Below are 26,058 nucleotides of genomic sequence, written 5' to 3'. Positions count from 1 at the left end.
CATCTGGCATTGGCCACTGTCAGAAGAGAGGCTACTGTGCTAGATGAACCATTGGTCTAACCCAGTATGGAGATTCTTATGTTCTTCTAATACCACTATATAGATCCATAGTACCCCACATCTTGAATACGACATGTAGTTCTGGTTGCCCTACCTCAAAAAAGATATATTAGAATTGGAAACGGTATGGTGAAAGGCAACAAAAATTATTAGGGGTATGGAAAAACATCCATATGAGGAGAGATTAAAAAGACGGGGACTGTTCATTTTAGACTAAGGGGGGTATGGTAGAAGTCTATAAAATTATGAATGATATGGAGAATATGAATAGAGAAGTGTTATTTAGCCCTTTCCTAATACAAGAACTTTATTAAATTAATAGGCAGCAGGTTTGAAACAAAGTACTTCTTTACACAATACACACACACTTTGGAACTCTCTGCCAGGGGATGTTGTTAAGACCAAAAGTATAGTTGAGTTCAGAAAAGAATTATATAAGTTCATGGAGCATAGATCCATCCATGGCTATTAGCCAGGGTGGTCAGGGATACAATCCCATGCTCTGGGTGTCCCTAGACCTCCAACTATGAGAAGATGGGACTGGACAACAGGGGATGGATCACTCAGAAGTGCCTCAGACGCATTTGGCACTGTCCACTGTCAGAACATGGGATACTGGGCTAGCTGAATCATTGGTTTGCCCCAGTCTGACCATTCTTATGGGTCAACAATATCTTTTATCAGTGAGTTCCACAGGTTGATTATAATAGGAGATAAAAAGAAACACTCATGAGTAAGGCCCCACTGGAAAATCTGATGATTTACTTTGCCATGTGGTGGTTTTGTCCATATTTAATATATGTTCACTGCTGTCTGTTTTCTGTAGGATAAAGATTGAGGAAGAATATGCCAAGAACTTGTCCAAACTGTCTCAGAACTCACTGGCTGCTCAAGAAGAAGGGTAAGGAGCCTTTGCACAAAAGGCATTTCCCCTAACTTAGGCACATGCTCTTCTCTTGAGGCCCTCCATAGAGCAATGGGTGATTCAGACTATTATCCTGGCTTTGTTAGTGGGGGATAGAACCTTCTGGAGCAGTAGTCCATTGATTGACAGGGCCAGTATGTTTTTAAGAGCAGTTGTGCAAAATATTAAAAATTTTAATCATTTATGTTTAATATTATAGCTGTTCTAAACTACAGCAATTCTTGGGGTTCAGCACATGGCAGCACTGCATTGCTGGAATCACAGAGGGATCTGTGCATTAAATGAAGTTGCTGATTGCTGTCCCTCAGGGGACCCAGTAGCATCAGGATAGAGGGAGATGCAACAGCATCTTCTAATCCTGGGTTCTTTCCTCCCGTGGAGCAAAAGGAGAGAGCCTCTCTCCTTTGCGCTGTGTCTGCCTTGGGGAGGAGGTAGGATGCCCAGAAGTGATATGCCAAAGAAGGCAGGGGAGGGCTCATGTACACTGCTTTAGTTTCCCTGCACTAGCACGTTTCTGTGCCATTGACAGAAGTCACTGATGTGGAGGCCCCGTCACTAGATGTGTTCAAGAGAAGACCAGGAGAATCTTTTGGGGGCTAGAGTACAGGGGTGCTAGGAGTTGGTTTCACAATTAATGGTCTCTAATTATAAATCCTTATAATAGAATTCATTTACTGAACAAAAACCATTTAAAAGGGTTTAAAGTTCAGCTGTCGATTAATTGCAGTTAACTCACGCAATTAACTAAAAAAAATTAATCGCAATTAAAAAAATTAATCGCAATTAATTGTAGTTTTAATTGCACTGTTAAAAATAGACTACCAATTGAAATTTATTAAATATATTTGGATTTTTTTCTACATTTTCAAATATATTGATTTCAATTTTAACACCCTACACAAAGTAGACAGTGCTCACTTTACATTATTATTTTTTATTACAAATATTTGCACTGTAAAAATGGCAAACAAAAGAAATAGTATTTTTCAATTCACCTCATACAAGTACTGTAGTGCAATCTCTTTATCATGAAAGTGCAACTTACAAATGTAGATTTTTTGTTATATAACTGCACTCAAAAACAAAACAATGTAAAACTTTGGAGCCTACTTCTTGTTCAGCCAATCGCTAAGACAAACAAGTTTGTTTACATTTACGGGCGGTAATGCTGCCTGTTTCTTATTTACAATGTCACCTGAAAGTGAGAATGGCACTTTTGTAGCTGGCATTGCAAAGTATTTACGTGCCAGATATGCTAAACATTCGTATGCCCCTTCATGCTTCGGCCAACATTCCAGAGGACATGCTTCCATGCTGATGATGCTCGTTAAAAAACTAATACATTAATTAAATTTGTGACTGAATTCCTTGGGGGGAGAATTGTATGTCTCCTACTCTGTTTTACCCACATTCTGCCATATATTTTACGTTATAGCAGTCTCGGATGATGACCCAGCACATGTTCATTTTAAGAACACTTTCACAGCAGATTTGACAAAACGCAAAGAAGGTACAAATGTGAAATTTCTAAAGATAGCAACAGCACTTGATCCAATGTTTAAGAATCTGAAGTGCCTTCCAAAACCTGAGAGGGACGAGGTGTGGAGCATGCTTTCAGAAGTCTTAAAAGAGCAAGTCAGATGCGGAAACTACAGAACCCAAACCACCAAAAATGAAAATCAACCTTCTGCAGGTGGCATCTGACTCGGCTAATGAGAATGAACATGTGTCAGTCCGCACTGCTTTGGATGGTTATCGAGCAAAACTCATTATCAGGATGGACGCAGGTCCCCTGGAATGGTGGTTGAAGCATGAAGGGACATATGAATCTTTAGCGCATCTGGCACATAAATATCTTGCAACGCCGCCTACAACAGCACCATGAGAACGCCTGTTCTTACTTTCAGGTGATAGGCACATGATTGCGGGCAGCATTATGCCCTGCAAATGTAAACAAACTTGTTTGCGCGATTGGCTGAATAAGTAGGACTGGGTGGACTTGTAGACTCTAAAGTTTTACATTGTTTTATTTTTGAATGCAGTTATTTTTTTGTACATAATTCTATATATGTAAGTTCAACTTTCATGATAAACAGATTACACTACAGTACTTGTATTAGGTGAATTGAAAATACTGTTACAGTACTTTTCTTTTTTACAGTGGAAATATTTGTAATAAAAAATAAATATAAAGTGAGCACTGTACACTTTGTACTCTGTGATGTAAGTGAAATCAATGTATTTGAAAATGTAGAAAATATCCAAAACTGTTTAAATAAATGGTATTCTGTTATTGTTTAACAGTGCGATAAATCGTGTGATTAATCACGATTATTCTTTTAAATTGTGTGATTAATCGTGATTAATTTTTTTAATCGCTTGACAGCCCTAGTTTAAAGTTAGGTAAGCGGGACAGCCATCCAGGCAAATACTTCAAACAAAAGAAAGCCAAGTTATGGGACATCTCTTATCTGTGTCCTAACATGACCCAGCACCTTTCTACTGGCAGCGAGAGATTCCACAGCTTCACAGAGAGCTTCCTTCTTCTTCCAGTGCAAGAAACACCTTTACCCACCACACATTAATCCCCTTCACTGTATAACACCACACCTTGATTACAAGCTGAGCAGCAGCTTCTCCAATTCATCACTGCCATCTGTGTGCAGACTCAGTGTGTGGTGTGTGTTTCTGGGGAAGTCTAAGGTTCTGTGCAGGTGGGGTTGGATTCTGTGGAGAGCATTGATGTGTTCATCTACCTAGCTGCACACAGAGTTCAAACGGCTGCAACAAACTGGATGTTCTTCAGTGAACAGAGCTTGCCACCTCCAGCATGAAGTCCATGTCTCACTTATGGATGCAAAAATGTCTTTGTACTGAGACAGAATTCAGGATCTATCAAACTTGTGTACCGAATGTATTGCTATGCGGGTCAGAAAGCTGGACCTTCCTACAGGCAGACTTGGAGCAGCTAGAGGCATTCCATAAAGGAAACATTTTTAGTTTATTTTTACTCATCATCTGAATACTAGATTTACTTGAAATCCTCTAGAAATTCAGCCTTCACTCACAGATTAGGTGTTGTAAATTTGGGGAGGGTACACTTATCTTCATACAGAAACAAAAACAAATCCATAGATTGAATTCCTGCTTACAATGAAAGATGAAATTCAGTGTTAATTTGAAAATATTAATCTGATCCTACCATTATTTGGCTTTTTGCCTTCTGGGCACTCTGCTACTGTTGCTCTCTTGACTGCCTGTAATTGGAGGTCCCTTTCCATAGCCTCTTTTATTTCCATCATTTTCACTGTGGAAAGTGGGACACTGTGTGCATTTCGGTGATTTGCCTGGAGATGTGACAATGTTTTCAGCGGCAGGTGTCTTTAAGACGGAACTGAGGGCTATGAAGCAGACATGCAGCTAAACCACTTTTGTACACAGGGTTTCAGAGGTCTGCAGGCGCTGGGATTCTAAACATTGTGGATGATAGAAGGTTTTAATGACTGTACATTTTCCATTAGCTAATGTGAGGGAATTCTATTGGGAGGGGGCTGTCCAGGTCTTTGTGTCTGAGATGTGAGAGGTGTGAACTGGTACTACTGTCTTAATGCTGGAGGGGACAACAGTCTGATTGATTAAGCTGTAGTAGTTGAATGGTGCATACATGTATATTGAGTATGATACAATGCAGGGGCTGATACACTGCACAAATGAAAGGTTGCCTCATGAATTCCAGTGGGGGTCATGCATGGGTACAAGGCACAGATCAGGGCACTGACCAGTGATGCATTGTGTTTTTCAGCACCTTAGGCGAGGCCTGGGCCCAGCTGAAGAAAAGTCTGGCGGATGAGGCAGAGGTTCATCTCAAATTTTCCTCTAAGGTAATCTGCAAGCTCCTTTGTTCACACAGAGCATTCTCCAGGAGTTTGGTAGTGGTCTAGCCTTTGGGGGATATTAATAAGGAAAATATGAACATACACAGGTGGTCCAAATGGCAAACATCTGAGAGCACTAAGGAAATCTGTCAAAGCTGTGTGTTTTCCTATGCTCTCTGCAACACTGTTCTAACCCGTTAGATCCCACTCTGCTGCCAGAGCTGGGAACAGAACCTAAGAGTCAGATGGGGGAGTATTATTATTATCACCCTGTCCTACAGAGAGGGACACTGACACCAAAAGGCAAAGGGGACCAATAGTCTTGGCTGTAGCAGCAGGATTCAAACTCACAGGCCAATGTGTGGCCAGCTCATGTGCAGGGGTTATGTGGGGGGGGACCAAGACACCTCCTTCCTCTTGCACACCTGATGAGAGGGCTGGAAAACACTGCAGGCCATTTGCTCAGTGGAGCACAGAGCCACCTCTGTCCAAGTATGTTGAGCAGCATGCGATTTCCCAATGCAAAGGGAAAGAGACAGAGCCATAGTCCCACTCCCTTCTTTCCTCCCTCCCTCCCACTCACTGTTGTCCAAGGCCACCTGCAGTGAGGGATGCACTGACAGTCTGTGTGGTCCCAGTTCACTGGAGAACTCAGGGTGTGACTGTGATGCCTGCACTGCACCTGGGAGAGACAGCTTCCTGCCACCTTCGAGCTGGGGCGGGGACAGTCTTGTGGTTAAGGCACAGGAGGTTTGGGTTTAATTCCTGGTCCTGCCACTGGCTCCCTGGATCACCTGGGGTAAGTCACACTCTCTCTCTCTGGGCCTCAGTTCCCATCAGAAAATGGGGATAACAGCACTATCCCCCCAGGGCGTGGGCTGGGGAAATCCGTTACCTGTGTACGAGGCATTGTGACGGTGGCTGTTACAAGTATCTCTATTGGAGATTAAAGGTTTCAGGCTTTCCAATGAGAGAGGATAGCAAGAGCTTAAGAATTTGTGACCTTTGAGAAATTTCTCCTGTGCTCCCTTAACTGATGGGTTGGGGTGGAGGCAGCTTTGCTCCAGGCTTTCTTTGGGAAGGGAAAGATCCTTAGTCCATTCTGCCATCATGCTGCTAAAATTACATCTCTGGCTAAGTATGAGCACCGCATTCTTGTCCATTGTGAGCAAGCCTTTCAGGAGAAACAGCTAACTTCATCCAGTCTTGTTATGCTCCTGATCAGCGCTTGGCTGTTTGCACTTCCCAGTGCCCCTTTCTATTGTCATTCCCAGCTCCAGAGTGAGGTGGAGAAACCACTGCTCAACTTCAGAGAGAACTTTAAGAAAGACATGAAGAAATATGACCATCACATCGCGGATTTAAGGAAGCAGCTGGCTAGTCGCTACACAGCAGTAGAAAAGGTAAGAGCAGAGAATGAAGCAGAGTGAGCTTTGGTGGGATAATCTCATCTGGGTGACAAGAAAAAACAACTCATGGAATGCTTCTCTTCAGCTTCTAACTACACAGGAGAGAACTCTGCCAGAGGCTGTGTGTGGTCTCCCGTGCTAAACTCCTAAAGTCTTGTTCTGTTCTGGTGATTAATAGGAAACCAGGGAGGCAGCGTCATGTCTGGAGATATTTTTGTTACACTGAATTGTGTCTCTAACCCAACCCTTCTCACTCTCTAAGTTAATATATTGCTATGGCATTAGGTGAAAATATCCATCCTGATGCATGCTCCATGCTCACATTAGCCAGACAGGGCCTGGCAGGGATGTCAATCTAACTTGGGTCACCTAAGGTCACCAGCAAAGCCTCTGCCTGTTGTACATACACCTTCAGCAGACAGCTGAGGTCATGCTCCACCCCTTCTCCTGACTGACTCTCTGACTGGAGAAAGGGCAGGAAAAGCCAGGTGCCAGCACTGTTTGTGTCCTGTATGAAGCCGAAACACAATACTGCTGAATGATCCAGGTGTTGGTTGTTAAGTCCCTGCTGAGTATTCTCACAGGAACCAAACTATATGCTGGAGTGCACATCACATTGCCTTCCCAGACCGCCAGGGACACAGCACATGGAAAACTGTCAGTCTGCACTGCTTACATGGAAAGCACTTTTCCCAGCTGTGCTAAGTTCTTTAGACTCATGTCTGAAGCAAGCATTATCCAACCATTTATCCAGAGGGATAATTAAATCAGTGGATCAGAAAACAAATACAGACCCCTTGGGTGGCATCTGCTCAGCATGACACAGACAAAGGAGATAGCCCTCTGCCAGGCTCCATTACCATCAGCTTCAATGCCCTCTAAGCCCAACACCAAATATTCCTCTCTCAAAATCTTTCAAAGCTGCAAAATTAACCCACCAATAATTGCCTGTGAAGTCGATGTAGAGAGCCATTATTCCAGAGCTGGGATGTCGGTGTGTAACTCAGCACATACACAAATAGCAGCCTCCAAATTACGTCAAAATCTCCAATATGTTACAGGGTGCAAAAGAGTGTTGGCCTGATTTTTAACTAAACAGGCAACATCTTGTGCAAAACACGTCTAACTTGTGTATTTAGGTAACCTCAGCAACTGTGCATACAGAAAGGGTAAATGTATTCACAGGTGGGTAACATGATAATGTGTGCCTACAGTTTCCTCACCTGCATGTACAGTGGCAGTAATTATACTCTCAAATTAGGTCTGTTAACATGATGGAGCAATTTAAATCAAGGTGATTGATTTAAATCATTATTTAAATCACTTGATTTTTTAAATAAATTGTTAATTTAAATCAGATTAAGACTATGGAAAAACTAATTTAAAATTTTGTTACTGCAACTTCAGATTAAAATGTTTAAAAAAAAAGAAAAGAAAAGAAAACAGAAAAAATCCCTGAAATTCTATATCAGAAAACTAAAGAAAAGTTCAAGACATCCACATTCACAATTGAAGACTATAGAATAAGAAGACAGTAAAGAACAAGCACCATGCAAATAACAAAATCTGATCAACACATTAAAAATAAGAATTTGAATTTAAAAATCAGTTTGTAATCATGATTTTTAACAACCTTGGTCTTAAATGCTTAGACCCTGAAAAGCCCTTTGCTAGAGCAGGTGAACTGAGCCCTTTTTTGCTTGCTGTCCAAGATAAACTTTTTCTTCCCTGGCTGTCTAGCTTTATATTTTATCTCTGCTACACAGAAACAGGCTGATATAAAGCACTCTGTAGATTAAACTCATTCTGAATTGCACTGTGAAAGCCTTTTTGTATATGAATTCATTTGGCACATTGAAGGAGCCCAGATCTCCAACAATTTTTTTTTTCAATGGACAGTATTGCAAGGGCTGAGTGTCTGGCTTGCTCCATTGGTGACTGGAGATGATTCATATTTTTGGACTATCTGCACTGCTTTCATCATTGCCTCACAATCATTCATGAATTTTATCCTCACAACACTGCTGTGGTGCAGGGAAATGCTATCCGTGCTTTTACAGAGGGGAACTGAGGCACAGAATATATTGAGGAACTTGCCTAAGGTCACCCAGGAAGCCTGTGTCTGAGTCAGAAATTGAAAGCAGATCCCCTGCATCTCTGTGCAGTACCGTAGCCATTGGACCTCCCTTCCTGTAATTACTCTCACCCATTGCAAGAGGCGAGGGCATGAGCAAGAAGCTGTGGCACACCCCCCAAGCCTTGTACTTACATGTCATAGGAATGTAGGCATTGCCAGGCTGCATCACACCTGAGGACTAGCTAGTCTAGGATCCTGTCTCTGATAGTGGCCAGCACCTGCCACTGCAGAGGAAAGTGCCAGAACCCTGCAGTAGCAGATGTGGGGCAATGACTCCCCATGAAAGTCTCCTCTTAGGCCCTCATACTTAGAGCCTGGTAGCAGGAGGGTTTGTATTCCTTTCAACGTTCTCTCCTTTTAGTGTTTACTATGATAACTCTGGATATTTTTGTAATATAAAAAATGTCCAATCCCCCTTTAATTCTTGGTAAGTTTTGGGCCTCAGTGACATCCAGTGGCAGTGAGTTCCATAGGTTGATTACACATTGTGTGAAAAAGTATTTTCTTTTATCAGTTTTGAATTTTCCACCTTTTAATTTCACCTGTTCTTGTGCCCCAAGACAGAAAGATTAGACCCATGGCTTCTCCCTCCCTCCTGCAGTGCCCCATCTCCCTTCAAGCCCCAGACCTGACCCAGATCGCCAGTTTCTCTGCAGGGTTTCCCTTCATCACAGGGAAACCCCTTGCACTCTGGGCCACCAGATTTCAGTTTGCCAGTGTGTCTGCACTATGTGGGGAGGGCAGCAGCCCTTCGTCTGATGACACGAGTGCACATCTGTCAAATTGGGGGTGGCAGTGTCCCCCCCTTAGCAGCTGCTGGAGATGGGGACCCCAACCAACCACCCCAGAAGGTAACAGGAACAAAATGGAGAGGCCTTTGTGTCCCTAACATAAGACCTGTGGGTAATGGGGCAGCAATTAGGATTATCAAATGAATCTGATGTTTAATATCGCTAACCCTTATAACACGAGTCCTCGCTACATCGGACTAAAGCTGAGCAATAATCAGTTCATCAGTTTGTTGGTCAAACCAAAAACCCAACCCCAGTTCATTTCAGATCAACCCAAAATGAAAATTCTTTGGTTTTCTCAGTGAAACAAACATTTTGGGTCATATGAATGTATCGCTTAGATTCTGGGTATTTTAAACCACTTTTTCTATTAAAAGCAAATGAAATTTGGAGATGCCATTCACAAAGCCACTAAAGGAAGAGGTACCCCCCACTCCAGATCCTATAGGCTGGTGGTTAGGGCTCTTGCTTTTAAAGTGCAAGACTTAAGGTCATAGTCTTGCTCTACATCAGGCACAAGGGACTAGAACTTGGGTTTCTAGGGTTATAGCCAAGGGCCACATCCACTGAGCTATCGGATATTCTGGGGCTGGGGTGGGCTCTTGCAGTCTCTCCTGCTAAAGCTGTAGCACTTTGTTTAATATTAAATATGTATTGAGCCAGAGAAAGAGCAGAAGAGTGACTCTGTAAGCCCAGTGATCTGGGGGGCATGTGGGTTCCAGTCCCTGCTGCAATGAATAGTTGATTAATTATACAGAATGGAACAGCTTCAAGAGGAAATTGAGACCCACCCCCCGCGGACCCAAGCGTCCAGTGCTTAGAGTACTCACCTACAATATGGGAAACCCACTTATTGTACTCACTACTAGCTCCAGCTGATTTAAAACTACATTTTGGCTAATAAATGATTCATCCAGAAAATTTCACCGAGCTCTAATGGGTCATTGACTATAGGGTAACACCCGGGTTCTTGTAAGTTGTCATTTCTTCTCTTGAAATTGCCTGGCCAGGTCCCCAGTGTCTGTGGCTTGTTAAGCAGACCACAGAGCCATCAAGAGCAGTCCTAACAAGGGCTCTGTGCCACTTGGTGCATGATCACCTGTGCAGCTTGTATTGTCATTGCCATAGAGGGTTTTCAATCTAAGTCAGGAGGGACAATTCCCTCAGCTTTTCACTTGGCTTCTTGGTTAGCAAACGAGAGGTTTCTGTCCTCAAACCTAATCACTGCTGAGACAGGCTGGCTGAAGCTGATGAAAACCGGGCTTTAAAGGACACATTGGGTGACATAAAATGTCCCCAACATACATATCACTACAGAGTACCTACTTTCTGTACAGGGGTGATTTCATTTGGGAGGAGACGGACTCTATAGACATCATGAGGCAGCTGGAAGTTCTTCTCCTGTAAGGCATGTCTGGTGTGCTTTGTTTATTCAAGGCCCGGAAAGCCCTGACAGAGAGGCAGAAGGATCTGGAAATGAAAACCCAGCAGTTGGAGATAAAGCTCAGCAACAAGACAGAAGAGGAGATCAAGAAAGCGAGGCGGAAGTCCACTCAGGCTGGTGAGTGGGTGAGGCTTGAGGTTCATATCTGGCAAACTGAATTAGGGAAGCCAGTATGTTGCAGTAGATGAGGTGGGGTGCAAAGGAGGCCAGAATGAGAGATGAGGCTGTTGGGATGGGGAAAAAAAGATGTTCCTGGCGAGGTGATGAGCAAGCAGCAGCAGAATTTGCATGTATGGGGGAAGGAAAAGGAGGGAGGAAAAAGTAACCACCAGATTGTGGGTCTGAGTGGTGTGGAGGATGGGGATGTTGTCAACAATGATAGAGAAGCGGGGAACCAGAGAAGATTTGGGAAGGAAGAGAAGGAGCTTGATTTTGGCCATGGTAAGCTTACCGGATGACAAGACATCCAAGAGGTGATATCGGCGAGACAGGCCAAGCTAGGAAATTGGATGGAAGGAGAAACATCAATGGTGGAAAGAGATTTGAGAGTCAGCAGCGTAGAGCTGTTACCTGAACCCCGTGAGCTGATGAGAGACAGGGAGTCATGTGAGACTAGCAGGGAGCAAAGGGTACAGCATTGGGATACCCCACTGACAGGGCGGAGGAGGACCCACCAAAAGGGAAATAGAAGAAACTGTCAGGGAGGCAGGAGGGAAACCAGGAGAGGATATTATTTTGAAAAGCTGGGAGGAAAAGATCTCGGCAAGGAGAGGATGGCTGACAGAGTGAAAAGCAGCAGAGGTGGGCGAAAATGGAGTAAAGGCTCTTAGGTTTGGCCAGAAAAAGGTATGTATGTGTGTATATATATATATGGAGATATACCTATCTCATAAAACTGGAAGGGACCCTGAAAGGTCATTGAGTCCAGCCCCCTGCCTTCACTAGCAGGACCAAGTACTGATTTTTGCCACAGATCCCTAAGTGGCCCCCTTAAGGATTGAGCTCACAAGCCAGAGTTTAGCAGTCCAATGCTCAAACCACTGAGCTATCCCTCCCCCCAGGTCACTGGGGCCCTCAGTAAGAGTGGTGTGGGTAGAAAGAAGAGGGGCCCAACATGTCTTAGATTGGACTTACAAATCTATTGAAAGACAATTTGGCCTATGATTTCTATCCCACTCCTTCCAGTTAGTCAGCAAAACCCCTAGTTGAAGTTGGCCAGTACTTTCTACTATAAGACCCTTATAACTTCACCAAACTTTAACTGTTCAGGGTAAAATTCTCCATGCCTGGTGTCTGCCTTACTCTAAAGTTTTTTGGAAAGTTCCAACAAAACTGGTCCAGCTATTTCCAAGAACAGGATGTGGGGAAAATACATTGTTTTGCCAATGGTAAATATTGCCTACTACCCTGTCACTGAGAAGCTCTAACGCCTGTGTGCTTTGGTCCCAATCTCATTGATGACCCATCTGCAGGTCAATGTGCATGAGGCTTGTGGGTTGCTGGCAGGCTGTTGGGGTCAGAGCTCTGGACCTAAGTTGCGCAGGCACAAGACACCCAGGGTTACAAGGCTGACAGTGACCGAACGACCTCCTCCAGCCAGATTTTGAATGGGGCCCAATCTGGCAGTCAGTCTCTGAACATGCCTACCAGATTAGGCCCCACAGGTATCTTCCCGCAGGTATCACCCGGTTCATGGATTGCAGTAGAATTTAGGCAGAAGTGCGCATACCCCAGTGCAGAAATTTAGGCAGCTAGGGAACTGTTACAGCAAAAAGTTAGGTGCCACGTGAATTTAACACCTGCAGGGTTCAGTGGCAGCTAAGTAGGGGTTTTGTGGACTCAGTGGTGCCTAACACTACGACTTAGACACCTAAATCTGAGGTTTAGGCATCTAAGTACATTTGAGTATCTGGGCTTTATTCTTCATAGCTTTCACAATTACTGGCCTTTATAAACCTATGAATATGTTGGTTGATTCTGTCCACTAGGTGGCAGGAGAGAGCCGTGGGATGATCCATTTGGGACAACACATGATCTGAGAACATCATCAAAACAATGTTTTTTTTTATATAATAGTTTATTTTTGCCTATCTGTAAATCAAACAGATCCTCTGGCTCCTGTTGGAGTTGATAAGGAGCACAGAGGCAGCAGCAGAAGCTGTCCACAGACAGCCTTGCAAGGGATGTGGCTGCATCTTCCAAAACTTCCATAAATCGCTGACTTTTGTACCCAAAATAGCTGTCAGTGGTGCAGGTATCACATGCTCCACTGTCTGCAGATTGGCCATATGTTCTGAGTGAAACACTGGATCCTCCCTGGCCGCCCATGTGCCTAGGGGCCGCCAGGATCTGGCAGCCGCTTCTGGTAGCCACGCGGAGCCAGGGCAGGCAGGGAGCCTGCCCTAGGCCCGGGCCCCCGCCGCCAACTGGACTTTTAACGGCACAGTTGGCGGTGCCGACCAGAGCCGCCAGGGTCCCTTTTCGACCAGGCATTCCAGTCAAAAACCAGATGCCTGGCAACCCTATTCCCTCCACACCTATCTCCCCCATCCTGAGAACCCCCCACCCAACCACGCCTCAGGTCTGAACCCCCCCCACCCAAGCTCTGAATGCTGCCACACACTCACATGCTATTGCCTGCATACACACATGCACCCACCAGGCTTGGGGCTCTTCCCCATTCCCTGGCACCCACCACTAGACTCCTCCTGGATCTGGCAGAGCACGGGAACAGGCAGAAAGGGACGTGTGCACATGATCTGGAGTTGCCCCACAGAAGCCTGAGCTCCCTACTCTGTGCTTTCTCTTCCTGGGATCTATGCTGCAGGGCCAGGAGCCCCATTGGCAGCCAGCTGTGCTGCAATGTGCAGTATGGCAGCCACGCCACAGGGGGGGCCTTCACCACAGTGACCCTGCATCCCTAATGAATAGCTTAATCCGGAAAGCAGATTTACTCTTTCAAAGAAAGGCTGGGCCTCAGCCCATCTAATCTAACCCAAGGTTTTCCTGGTGCTCAGCCCCAAGATGTCTGAAAGAGCCAAATCCGGAGAGGTGCTGAGTGCCTCCAGCACAGGCTGGGCTCTGCTGCCTTGGCAGAAACCGCAGCTAGTGCAAGTAAAATCCATGATCTGGAGGTAGCTAGCTAATTGCCCCCGGAATGCTGCTCCATTGCCAAGGCCCTGGACACTGTCTGAGACAGAGCGCAAGGAAAATGGTGCTGGAATACATAGAATGCAGCTTATTCATTGCTGTGTATAATAATAACTCAGTGCTCGCCCCAGGCTCTATGTCCTTTGATGTGTCACAGCAAGAAATGAGATGGAAACTCATATAATAAATTGTTTACGAGCTGCCCATCTTACCCTGATAATTACAGCTATGGCTGCCTGCCAACAAGCAAAATAACATCCCCTTCCATCCGTCTTCTCTCCAAATGCTAGGGGAAAATACAGCTCTTACAGTATATGCAGAAGGCCAAAAATCCAGGCTCTGGTGGAGTAGGGGGAAGGGAATTCCAGAGGCTAGTGTATTCCTAAAGAACATGCTGCCCCTGCCCCTGGAGCTCCACTGCTTATAACCAGCAGTTTGGCACAGGGAGAGGTGGTCTTCCAGGCTCCAAACCTGAGAGCATAGGCGCCAACTTTCCCTGACGCCGGTGGGTGCTTGCCCCCCTGCCCCAACTCCACCCTTTCTCCACCCCATCCCTTTCCCAAAGTCCCCACCCCAACTCCGCCCCCTCCCTGCCCCTATTGGACCCCTTCCCCAAATCCCCGCCCTGGCCCCACCTCTTCCCCAAGCACGCCACGTTCCCCCTCCCTCCCAGCCTTGCAAAACAGCTGTTTCGCAGCAGGAAGCGCTGGGAGCTAGGGGGGAAAAGCGGGCACGCAGTGCGCTCAGGGGAGGAGGCAGAGGTGAGCTGGGGGGGGGGTGCGGAGCTGCTCTGCACCCACTGATTTTTCCCGATGGGTGCTCCGGCCCAGGAGCACCCACGGAGTCGGCGCCTATCCCTGAGAGTGCTTTGAAGATCCAAATGGACATTTTGATCTGTACTTGGAACCTGCTAGGCAGACAGTGCAGCTTACAAAGCACATTGGTAAAGGCACCCCCTAACAAGCAGGCTGTTGTATTTCTGCACAAGCTTCATCTTCCAAGCAGTCACACATGATAGTCCCCATACAGAGAATATTAGAGTAGTCTAGTCTTGCAATCTTAAAGAGGCTGGATGGTCTGGTGGTTAGGATGCTAGCCGTGGCCTGGGGAGACCCAGGTTCACTTCCCTGCTGTGTCACGCATTCCCTGTGTGCCTTTGGGCTAGTCACTTAGCCTCTCTGGGCTGCAGTTCCTGCTCTGTGAAATGGTGGGAATTGCACTGCCCTCCCTCATGGGAGTTGTGCAGCTACCTTCATCAAAGACTGTGAGGTGCCGAGGTGCCATGTTGATAAGTGACAAAGGAGTGAATAAGTGTTGCAGAGTCTGCATGTGAAAGGAAAGAGCTGACTCACTTTAACAGGCATAGATGGGGGGAAAAAAGCACATTTACCACTGTGCAAACCTTGAGCAGCAATGGCAAATCTGCCCCATAAGTACCCTGAATTGTCAACCTGTATCACTCGGAGCAGCTCTGCTCCCTCAGTCACTGGTCCTGATACGTTTCAGAGTAGTGGTCCTGATACAATTCTCACCAGTCCTTTCAGGGTTTTCCCTTAACATTACCACAACTTGGTTCTCCTGCAAACACTGGGTTGCTGTACTACTGTTGGGATTGCATCTGCTACAGACCTGGGGCTGGGTGCCAGCAAAACACTGTCATCTGCGTTTCTTCACTAAAACACTTAGGAAACTCCTTTCTGCATTTAAGTGGGAGTAGAGAGAGATCGCTGCTGTAGCCCGTCATGTCATGCTTTCTATAAGGAATAGTGCAAATACTGTGGCAGTGTTACCAACTAAAAAAGGCAGCTGGGTGATTGTAGTCTAAAATGCCATCAAGGGCTTCTATGTTTACCTGGTCTCAGTAATTTCCATATTGAATGTGCTCAGATCACTAGGAAAATGATCTTGAACTTCCAGGCCTGCCAACTCAATGTGTGGTGACCTTCTCACAAGCGAGCACACTCTGCAGGCCAGATTAGACCCTAAATTCTTCTTCAAGTAGATGCAGACATATATTCCACTTAAGTGTGCTATTGGTTCATCCTTTCGTACCCTTCCTCCCTATCCCAACCAGGGGCGGCTCTAGGCACCAGCAAAGCAAGCACGTGCTTGGGGCAGCCCATTTGCAGGGGTAGCTGGGATCCAGCATGGGAGCTAAGAACCAACAGGGGGCCCTGGGAGCTGTAGTTCCTTGGTTAGCTCCCTGCCTATAGAGCCAGCCCTGGAGCAGGGAAGGAACTACATTTCCCAGAATTTCCTTGGTCACTACCAACAGGAAAGAGGGAGGGAGTGAGGAAGCTGAGACTTCATGCTATAGCCCTGCTATGAATGGAGAGCTGCACTGGGAAGGGTAGGGATACCATATTTTAACATTCAAAAAACAGGACACTCCACGGGGAGGGAGGGTAGCCCCACCTTGCCACCATCCACTCCCTCCGACTGCCCCCCACAGAAACCCCAACCCATCCAACCCCCCTGCTCCCTGTCCCCTGATCACCCCCTCCGGGGACCCCTGCCTCAACTGCCCCCCAGAACCCCACCCCCTATCTAAGCCTCTCTTCTCCTTGTCCCCAACTGCCCGCTCCTGAGACCCCCCCCAAGTTCCCCCCTAGGACTCCACCCCCACCTGTCCCCTGACAAACCCCTGGGACTCCCATGCCTATCCAACTGCTGCCTGTCCCCTGAGTGCCCCCCCGAACCACTGACCCATCTACCCCCCCTTCTCCCTGCCCCCCTGAACCTCCGCCCCATCCAACCCCCCTGCTCCCTGTCCCTTGACTGCCCCCGGAACCTCCTACCCCTTCTCCAACCTCCCAGCCCCCTTACCGTGCCACTCAGACCAGCGTTTCTGGCTTTGCGCAGTGCCAGACACGCTGCTGCATACATGCTGCCGTGCTCCCCTGTGGAGCCACAGGCCCCCCGCCCCCTCCAGCACCTGCCTTCCAGATTTGAACACCTCAACATTCAGGAATGCTCAAGCTCAGTTTGGGCAGCTGTTACTTCATTTCTCCCAAATCAAATATACTGATCCACTGTAACTTGCTGTAGAAAAAGTAGGATAAAATTGAGCAAGAAATGCTTCCCAGTGGTTATTAGGACCGGAATTGCTATTTTCAACAGCCATTGCCTTTTTTGTTGGTTTGTTTGTTTGTTTGTTTGTTTGTTTAAAAGGAAGACAGTGATATTGCATTGGCAAATTCCCCATAGAAAGAAAGAGTGGAACAAAAGAATAATAAAGGCACCTCAACTTTTCCTCATTTATGGAGGACAGTCTTATAATATGCATCCCGATATCCTCCAATCACACAAGCTGAAAATTGTTTCACTTTACTGCATTTCTGTAACCATATGGGAACCAGTCCTGTCTGTGTTCTGTGCACATCTAAAATTCCTGCCTGAATGACGTGCCCTGGGAGCGAGTTACCAGTGACCCAGGGCTGCGGCGGAAGGAGGGTGCAGGTGGGGGGTGGGGAGAGCCCAGGGCTGGGGCAGCAGGAGGTGTGTGTGTGGGGGGGCAATGGTGGGGGGGTAGAGGAGAGCCCAGGGCTGGGACGGCTGGGAGTGTGAGTGGGGGGATGAGAGCCCAGGGCTGGGGCAGTAGGGGGGTGCGGGTGGTGGAGGAGAGCCCAGGGTTTGGGCGGCAGGGGGGTGCGGCGAGGAGTCCAGGGCTGGGATGGGGGGCGGAGGGGAGCAGCCAAAATGTTTTTTGCTTGGGGCAGCAAAAAACCTAGAGCCGGCCCTGATCCCAACCTGCCCACTCAGAACCAGAGCCGCACCCTCCATCTTGTGCTCAGCTCCCTGCACCTTACGGCATGGTTGCTGCATGATTGGGATGAAGAAGATTGGTCTGCGGGATGTAACTGATGTAGTCTTCTATCCAGGACAACTTTGAGTACCTGCTACATCTTCAGAAATTGGGCCTTGTGCTCAGTTCACTGAGAGTGCCTCTGGCAGCAGTATCAGAGTTTCACCCTCCCAACTCCCCTGTTCAGGGAAAATATTTTTTTTCCAATGCCATGATGACGAGATTTGTAAAAGGACTTCTCCAATTACGTTCTCCAGTCCTAGAGCCTGTTCCCTTGTGGAACCTAAACATGGGTTTGGCCGCTCTTTCTGAGCCTTCCATTCAAGCCCCTGGCATCCTGTCCACTGCCCTTTTTGTCTCAGAAAACCACATTCCTGATAGCCATTACATCTGCAAGGAGAGAGTGTGCGGAATTCTCACACATCTCGACCGACATGGTAACTTTATGACCACACTCAAAGTTTTTAACCAGAGTGGTCTCAGTTTCATTTGAACAAGGTGGTATAGTTGCCTGTGTTTTTTTCTAAGCCGCATTCATAACCAGAGGAGCAGCGCCTTCACACATTAGATGTCAGAAGATGTCTGACCTTCTGCCTGGACAGGACTAAACTCTTCCATGCTTCACCTCATCTGTTTGTGTCGGATACAGACCGTATGAAAGGACAGGCAATCTCCTCTCAGACAAACTCTAAGTGGATAACTCCCTGCATCAAGACTGCCTATGAAACAGCTTCAGCTATGCCCCCTGAACAGGTCCAAGCCCGTTCTGCGAGAGCACAGGCTACATCACTAGCATTCTTAAGTGACATCTGAATATTGGATATTTACAGGACTGCTGCATGGTTGTCGATACAGATATACATTCACAAACCATTATGCCATTACTGTGGCATCCAGAGTAGATGCAAAATTTGGGAAGGTGGTCCTGCAGTCTGTTTAAATAGACTCTGAGCCCCACCCCTGGGGGTACTGTTTGTGAGTCACCTAAATAAAATACACGGCTGCACCTACTCAAAGAAGGAGAAACGGTTACTTACTATAATTGTATTTCTTCGAAATGTGATGCGGACGTATTCCACGACCCACTCTCCACCCCCTCTGCATCAGAGTCTCATCTCTGGGCATTCGGTGTGAAGGAACTGAAGGGGGTCAGAGCGGTACCGCCTCATATGCCAAGGGGACAGGCTATGGCCATGAGGCATGAATGCCACCCTTCTACAGGTATTGTTAGGTAAAATTCTTTGGCTTCAGGTGCTCTGGGCATGCACACACCTGAGTGGAATACACGGCTGCATCACATCTCGAAGAACCACAGTTACAGTAAGTAACCGTTTCTTCCTGATATATTTTTAAAACTCGGCCATCTAGTTTCAGCAGAAAACAGGGATTATACCCCATGTTAAACCCATTTTCAAATGCAGTCTTAACTGTGGAGTTGCTACCAGGCGAATCCAGAATTCATTGTTCTTCTTCGAGTGATTGTTAACATCCATTACACATTAGGTGTGCGCGCGCTGCGTGCACGGACGTCGGAAACTTTTTCCCTTAGCGGCTCCCGTCGGGTCGGCAGGGTTCGCCCCCTCCCGTCAGAGCAGCACCCCGCTCTAGGGTATATATATCCCTGCAGACCCAACCCCTTCAGTTCCTTCTTACCGTCCGTGGCGGCGTTGGAACAACTGTCTCTCGTCTGAGAGTGTCCCTTAGCATAGTCATTAGTGTTATCTGCAACAGTTATCAGTTCTTTAGTTGTTAGTGTTAAGCTTAGTAGTTAACAGTTCTTTAGAAGTACTTGAAGTTCTTGTTGTAGGTGTTTGGTCAACCCCGGCACCGGCCTTGGGCGGCGGGGCATGCCGCACGCCCAAGGCTTCAAGGCTTGTGCCACGTGCCGTAAGCCTATGCCATTGAGCGATCCTCACGACTCGTGTCTCCGTTGCCTGGGGGAAGCTCACCAGAAAGAGCGCTGCAAGATCTGTAAGGCCTTTAAGCCCAGGACTAAGAAAGAAAGAGACTTTCGCCTCAAGCAGCTGCTCATGGAGACGGCGTTGCAGCCCTCCACTTCGACGGCACCATCTGCCTCAGTGCGGAGCGCCCTGGCATCGGTCCGGGACCCAGCCCCGGCGGGTCACCCGAAGCCCACGGCACCGATCCAGCGGGGGCATTTACGGCACCGGTCGTCTTCGCCGGCAAAATTGAAGGGCCAACCCAAGGCCCGAGGACGCTCCCCGCATAAGAGGGCAGCGCCAGCGAAGACCTCAAGTGCGCCTAAGGCCGTTACGGCCCCGGCACAGGTCCTGGTGTCAGTGGCTCCGGCGCCGAAAGGCCCGTCGAGCCCCGGGATAGGCGCGTCAAGTGAGGAAGAAGGTCTGGAGGAGCTCTTGGAACAGCCCTCCACTCTGGACACTTTTGAGGCAGCAAAAGTCCTCATTGAATTGTCCGTTGAGGGCCCTTCACAAACTAAGGACGCTCCGCCGAGACTGCCATCCAGAGGCAAGCCGGCGATGGTGCGCCCATCACCGTCGCCATCTCGGCACCATTCACGGCACCGGTCCCGGTCGAATTCCGCCTCGGGGGACTCCCGGTTGCCCTCCGCGCAGAAAGCGCCACAGCCGTCGGGCCTCAATAAGCGATCGGCACCGACCCAGCAGCCATACTCGAGTCGGCACCAGGACGCGTCGGTTACACGTTCCCCGAGACCGGCCACCCGTAGCCATTCCCGGTCCCGTGGTCACCGGTACCGATCCAGGTCCAGATCGGCGAGACTCTACTCCAGGTCCTGGTCGCAGAGACACTACTCTCCAAACCCGGACCGGCACCGTTCCACGGTACCTCCGTGGCCCTCAAGATCACCGTCTGTGGTGTCGGAGACCGACTCGGGACGGTATGGCAGGTATGCCCACAGGGCACAGGCCAGTAGAGACTACGAAGCCTCTGGTCATCCTCAATGGGGCCAGCCAGGCCAATGGCCATTCTGGACACCCTGGGCCTGCCACCAGCAAGGCCCCCCGTCTAGGGCCTTGAGATCTGGGCCATCAGGGTACCGGTCCCGCTCTCCGCGGTACCGCCCGCCCTCTCACAAGGAGGCAACGATCTCTAGACCGCAGGAGCGGGAAGGAGTGGACTCGGCACTGAGCACGGTACCGTCTCAGTCCCACGCCATGGGACAGGCCTCAGAGGAGCAACCAATCGATGACGGGTTGCAGGAAGGCGAGGATGGGCGAAAGGCCCAGACCTCTTCCTCCTCGCCGGATGAGGCCGTGGCGGGCACAACAGTGTCTGGCCCTCCCCCGATTGATCATCGGGCGCATCAGGACCTGCTCCGCCGGGTAGCCCTCAATCTGGGCTTGCAGGCAGAGGAGACCGTAGAGCAGGAGGACCCCATGGTCGTCATCCTGAGCCTGGAAGGCCCCTCCAGAATCGCTCTCCCGATTATACGGACGGTCCAGTCTAACTACAAGACGGTATGGCAAACGCCGGCCTCCGGTGCACCAACTGCAAGGGGTGTGGAGAGGAAATACTTCGCCCCATCTAGAGGGTTTGACTTCCTCTTTTTGCACCCATCTCCTTGTTCGCTGGTAGTCTCTGCGGTCAACGAACGAGAGCGTCATGGCCAGCAAGCCCCTGTGCCCAAGGCCAAGGAGGCGAAACGCTTGGACTTATTCGGGAGGAAGGTCTACTCGTCTGGGGGCCTCCAGCTGAGGAATCATAGAATCATAGAATCGTAGAATATCAGAGTTGGAAGGGACCTCAAGAGGTCATCTAGTCCAACCCCCTGCTCAAAGCAGGAACAATTCCCAGCTAAATCATCCCAGCCAGGGCTTTGTCAAGCCGGGCCTTAAAAACCTCCAAGGAAGGAGACTCCACCACCTCCCTAGGTAACGCATTCCAGTGTTTCACCACCCTCCTAGTGAAATAGTTTTTCCTGATATCCAACCTGGACCTCCCCCACTGAAACTTGAGACCATTGCTCCTTGTTCTGTCATCTGCCACCACTGAGAACAGCCGAGCTCCATCCTCTTTGGAACCCCCCTTCAGGTAGTTGAAGGCTGCTATCAAATCCCCCCTCATTCTTCTCTTCTGGAGACTAAACAGTCCCAGTTCCCTCAGCCTCTCCTCATAAGTCATAAGGGGTCCTCCAGACCCCTAATCATTTTTGTTGCCCTCCGCTGGACTCTTTCCAATTTTTCCACATCCTTCTTGTAGTGTGGGGCCCAAAACTGGACACAGTATTCCAGATGAGGCCTCACCAATGTCGAATAAAGGGGAACGATCACGTCCCTCGATCTGCTGGCAATGCCCCTACTTATACAGCCCAAAACGCCGTTAGCCTTCTTGGCAACAAGAGCACACTGTTGACTCATATCCAGCTTCTCGTCCACTGTGACCCCTAGGTCCTTTTCTGCAGAACTGCCACCTAGCCATTCGGTCCCTAGTCCGTAGCAGTGCATGGGATTCTTCCATCCTAAGTGCAGGACTCTGCACTTGTCCTTGTTGAACCTCATCAGGTTTTTTTCGGCCCAATCCTCTAATTTGTCTAGGTCCCTCTGTATCCGATCCCTACCCTCTAGTGTATCTACCACGCCTCCTAGTTTAGTGTCATCTGCAAACTTGCTGACAGTGCAGTCCACACCATCCTCCAGATCATTAATAAAGATATTAAAGAAAACCGGCCCCAGGACCGACCCTTGGGGCACTCCGCTTGAAACCGGCTGCCAACTAGACATGGAGCCATTGATCACTACCCGTTGAGCCCGACGATCTAGCCAGCTTTCTATCCACCTTACAGTCCATTTATCCAGCCCATACTTCTTTAACTTGCTGGCAAGAATACTGTGGGAGACCGTATCAAAAGCTTTGCTAAAGTCAAGGAATAACACATCCACTGCTTTCCCCTCATCCACGGAGCCAGTTATCTCATCATAGAAGGCAATTAGGTTAGTCAGGCACGACTTCCCCTTGGTGAATCCATGCTGACTGTTCCTGATCACTTTCCTCTCCTCTAAATGTTTCATAATTGATTCCTTGAGGACCTGCTCCATGATTTTTCCAGGGACTGAGGTGAGGCTGACTGGCCTGTAGTTCCCCGGATCCTCCTTCTTCCCTTTTTTAAAGATGGGCACTACATTAGCCTTTTTCCAGTCATCCGGGACCTCCCCCGATCGCCATGAGTTTTCAAAAATAATGGCTAATGGCTCTGCAATCTCATCCGCCAACTCCTTTAGCACCCTCGGATGCAGCGCATCCGGCCCCATGGACTTGTGCACATCCAGTTTTTCTAAATAGTCCCGAGCCACTTCTTTCTCCACAGAGGGTTGGTCACCTTCTCCCCATGCTGTACTGCCCAGTGCAGCAATCTGGGAGCTGATCTTGTGCGTGAAGACAGAGGCAAAAAAATCATTGAGTACATTAGCTTTTTCCACATCCTCGGTCACTAGGTTGCCTCCCTCATTCAGTAAGGGGCCCACACTTTCCTTGATTTTTTTCTTGTTGCTAACATACCTGAAGAAACCCTTCTTGTTACTCTTAACATCTCTTGCTAACTGCAACTCCAAGTGTGATTTGGCCTTCCTGATTTCACTCCTGCACGCCTGAGCAATATTTTTATACTCCTCCCTGGTCATTTGTCCAATCTTCCACTTCTTGTAAGCTTCTTTTTTGCGTTTAAGATCAGCAAGGATTTCACTGTTTAGCCAAGCTGGTCGCCTGCCATATTTACTATTCTTTCTACACATTGGGATGGTTTGTTCCTGCAACCTCAATAAGGATTCTTTAAAATACAGCCAGCTCTCCTGGACCCCTTTGCCCTTCATGTTATTCTCCCAGGGGATCCTGCCCATCTGTTCCCTGAGGGAGTCAAAGTCTGCTTTTCTGAAGTCCAGGGTCCGTATTCTGCTGCTCTCCTTTCTTCCTTGTGTCAGGATCCTGAACTCGACCATCTCATGGTCACTGCCTCCCAGGTTCCCATCCACTTTTGCTTCTCCTACTAGTTCTTCCCTGTTTGTGAGTAGCAGGTCAAGAAAAGCTTTGCCCCTAGTTGGTTCCTCCAGCACTTGCAGCAGGAAATTGTCCCCTACACTATCCAAAAATTTCCTGGATTGCCTGTGCACCGCTGTATTGCTCTCCCAGCAGATATCAGGGTGATTAAAGTCTCCCATGAGAACCAGGGCCTGCGATCTAGCAACTTCTGCTAGTTGCCAGAAGAAAGCCTCGTCCACCTCATCCCCCTGGTCTGGTGGTCTATAGCAGACTCCAACCACGACATCACCCTTGTTGCTCACACTTCTCAACTTTATCCAGAGACTCTCAGGTTTTTCTGCAGTTTCATACCGGAGCTCTGAGCAGTCATACTCCTCTCTTACATACAACGCAACTCCCCCACCTTTTCTGCCCTGCCTGTCCTTCCTGAACAGTTTATATCCATCCATGACAGTACTCCAGTCATGTGAGTTATCCCACCAAGTCTCTGTTATTCCAATCACATCATAGTTCCCTGACTGTGCCAGGACTTCCAGTTCTCCCTGCTTGTTTCCCAGGCTTCTTGCATTTGTGTATAGACACTTAAGATAACTCAATGATCGTCCCTCTTTCTCAGCATGAGACAGGAGTCCTCCCCTCTTGCGCTCTCCTGCTTGTGCTTCCTCCCTGAAGAGGGACGGGGAAGGGGGATGGAAGGGAGGGGGCGAGGAAAACTGGAGGGTATAGCCCGCCTTCACTGTGCGCAGGACCCAGCGGTCCGATGTTATGCGCGACCATGCACGGTAGAAATGGGACAGACAGTCCTTGAAACATAGAGGTGGACCCGGAATGGGATGTGGTACACTGTCCTCGAGCGTAACTTCAAAAGCCTGGTTTATTTCCTGGCTGCGGCTTGCCCTGGCCATGACCTTGGCCTTGGTTAGGCGTATTGTTGCGTCTCCGCCTGTTATCCCTGCCACGACAGTGGTACAGTTCGTGCTGAGGGCGAGGGTGGTACTGCCTCTGTGGTGGGTGGGGCTTAAAGGGCTTCCGCTGTGTCACCGGGGTATGCATTCCCAACGACTTTAGGGTCGCTCGCGAGTCCTTGAGGCTATGTAGCCTGGGGTCCGTTTGGTCTGAAAACAAGCCTGACCCTTCAAACGGAAGGTCCTGCAGGGTGGTCTGCACCTCTGGCGGAAGGCCTGAAGCCTGTAACCATGCCGAGCGGCTCATCACTATCCCTAACGCGATTGTCCTAGCCGCTGCGTCAGCGGAGTCAAGGGAGGCCTGCAACGAAGTTTTGGCCACCGCCATCCCTTCGTCCACTAGGGCCATGAACTCTGGATGTGCGTGATTGTTCCCCTTTATTCGACATTGGTGAGGCCTCATCTGGAATACTGTGTCCAGTTTTGGGCCCCACACTACAAGAAGGATGTGGAAAAATTGGAAAGAGTCCAGCGGAGGGCAACAAAAATGATTAGGGGTCTGGAGCACATGACTTATGAGGAGAGGCTGAGAGAACTGGGATTGTTTAGTCTCCAGAAGAGAAGAATGAGGGGGGATTTGATAGCAGCCTTCAACTACCTGAAGGGGGGTTCCAAAGAGGATGGAGCTCGGCTGTTCTCAGTGGTGGCAGATGACAGAACAAGGAGCAATGGTCTCAAGTTGCAGTGGGGGAGGTCCAGGTTGGATATCAGGAAAAACTATTTCACTAGGAGGGTGGTGAAACACTGGAATGCGTTACCTAGGGAGGTGGTGGAGTCTCCTTCCTTGGAGGTTTTTAAGGCCCGGCTTGACAAAGCCCTGGCTGGGATGATTTAGCTGGGAATTGGTCCTGCTTTGAGCAGGGGGTTGGACTAGATGACCTCTTGAGGTCCCTTCCAACTCTGATATTCTATGATTCTATGATTCTATGACCCCTCTCACGAGCAACTTCTCATGCAGGAGGTGCAGACCCTCCTCACAGTGGGAGCAGTGGAAGAGGTCCCACCAGACCTAAGGGGAAAAGGATTCTACTCCAGGTACTTCCTGATTCCCAAGGCAAAAGGGGGCCTCCGTCCCATTTTGGACCTGCGCAGACTAAACAAGTTTCTGGTCAAAACGCGTTTCCGTATGGTCTCCCTTGGAACTATTATCCCATCCCTGGATCCGGGGGATTGGTACGCTGCCCTCGATATGAAAGATGCGTATTTTCACATCGCCATCAACCCGGCCCACCGGCGGTTCCTGCGCTTCACCATCAACCAGCGCCATTTTCAGTTTACGGTCCTGCCCTTTGGCCTAGCATCGGCACCGCGAGTGTTCACGAAATGCATGTCCGTGGTAGCAGCCTTCCTTCGGAAGAGAAGGATGTGCATGTACCCGTACTTGGACGACTGGCTCATCGCGGGCAGGTCGGAGGCCGAGGTCCGCTCCCACGTGACGCTGTCCTTACAGATGTTCGGCAGGCTCGGCCTACTGGTCAGCGTGCCCAAGTCCACGTTAACTCCCACGCAGAGACTGGACTTTAT

The 26,058-nt window shown here is 48.5% G+C and overlaps 1 protein-coding gene across 1 annotated transcript in view; it reads left to right on the top strand.

The window, feature by feature from the left end:
• The window catches only part of GAS7 (growth arrest specific 7), a 138,803-nt gene that overhangs the window by 92,391 nt on the left and 20,354 nt on the right, over window positions 1-26,058 (top strand). The window contains exons 9-12 of the mRNA XM_034790254.1: window positions 887-961; window positions 4,788-4,866; window positions 6,135-6,263; window positions 10,635-10,758. Coding sequence (XP_034646145.1) covers window positions 887-961; window positions 4,788-4,866; window positions 6,135-6,263; window positions 10,635-10,758 — 407 coding nt within the window. The remainder of the gene's footprint in view (window positions 1-886; window positions 962-4,787; window positions 4,867-6,134; window positions 6,264-10,634; window positions 10,759-26,058) is intronic.

The sequence above is a fragment of the Trachemys scripta genome, chromosome 14, assembly GCF_013100865.1.
Source record: "Trachemys scripta elegans isolate TJP31775 chromosome 14, CAS_Tse_1.0, whole genome shotgun sequence".
Classification (NCBI taxonomy): domain Eukaryota; kingdom Metazoa; phylum Chordata; order Testudines; family Emydidae; genus Trachemys; species Trachemys scripta.
The sequence above is the reverse complement of the archived record's forward strand: the minus strand, read 5'-3'. Positions and strand labels throughout refer to the sequence as shown.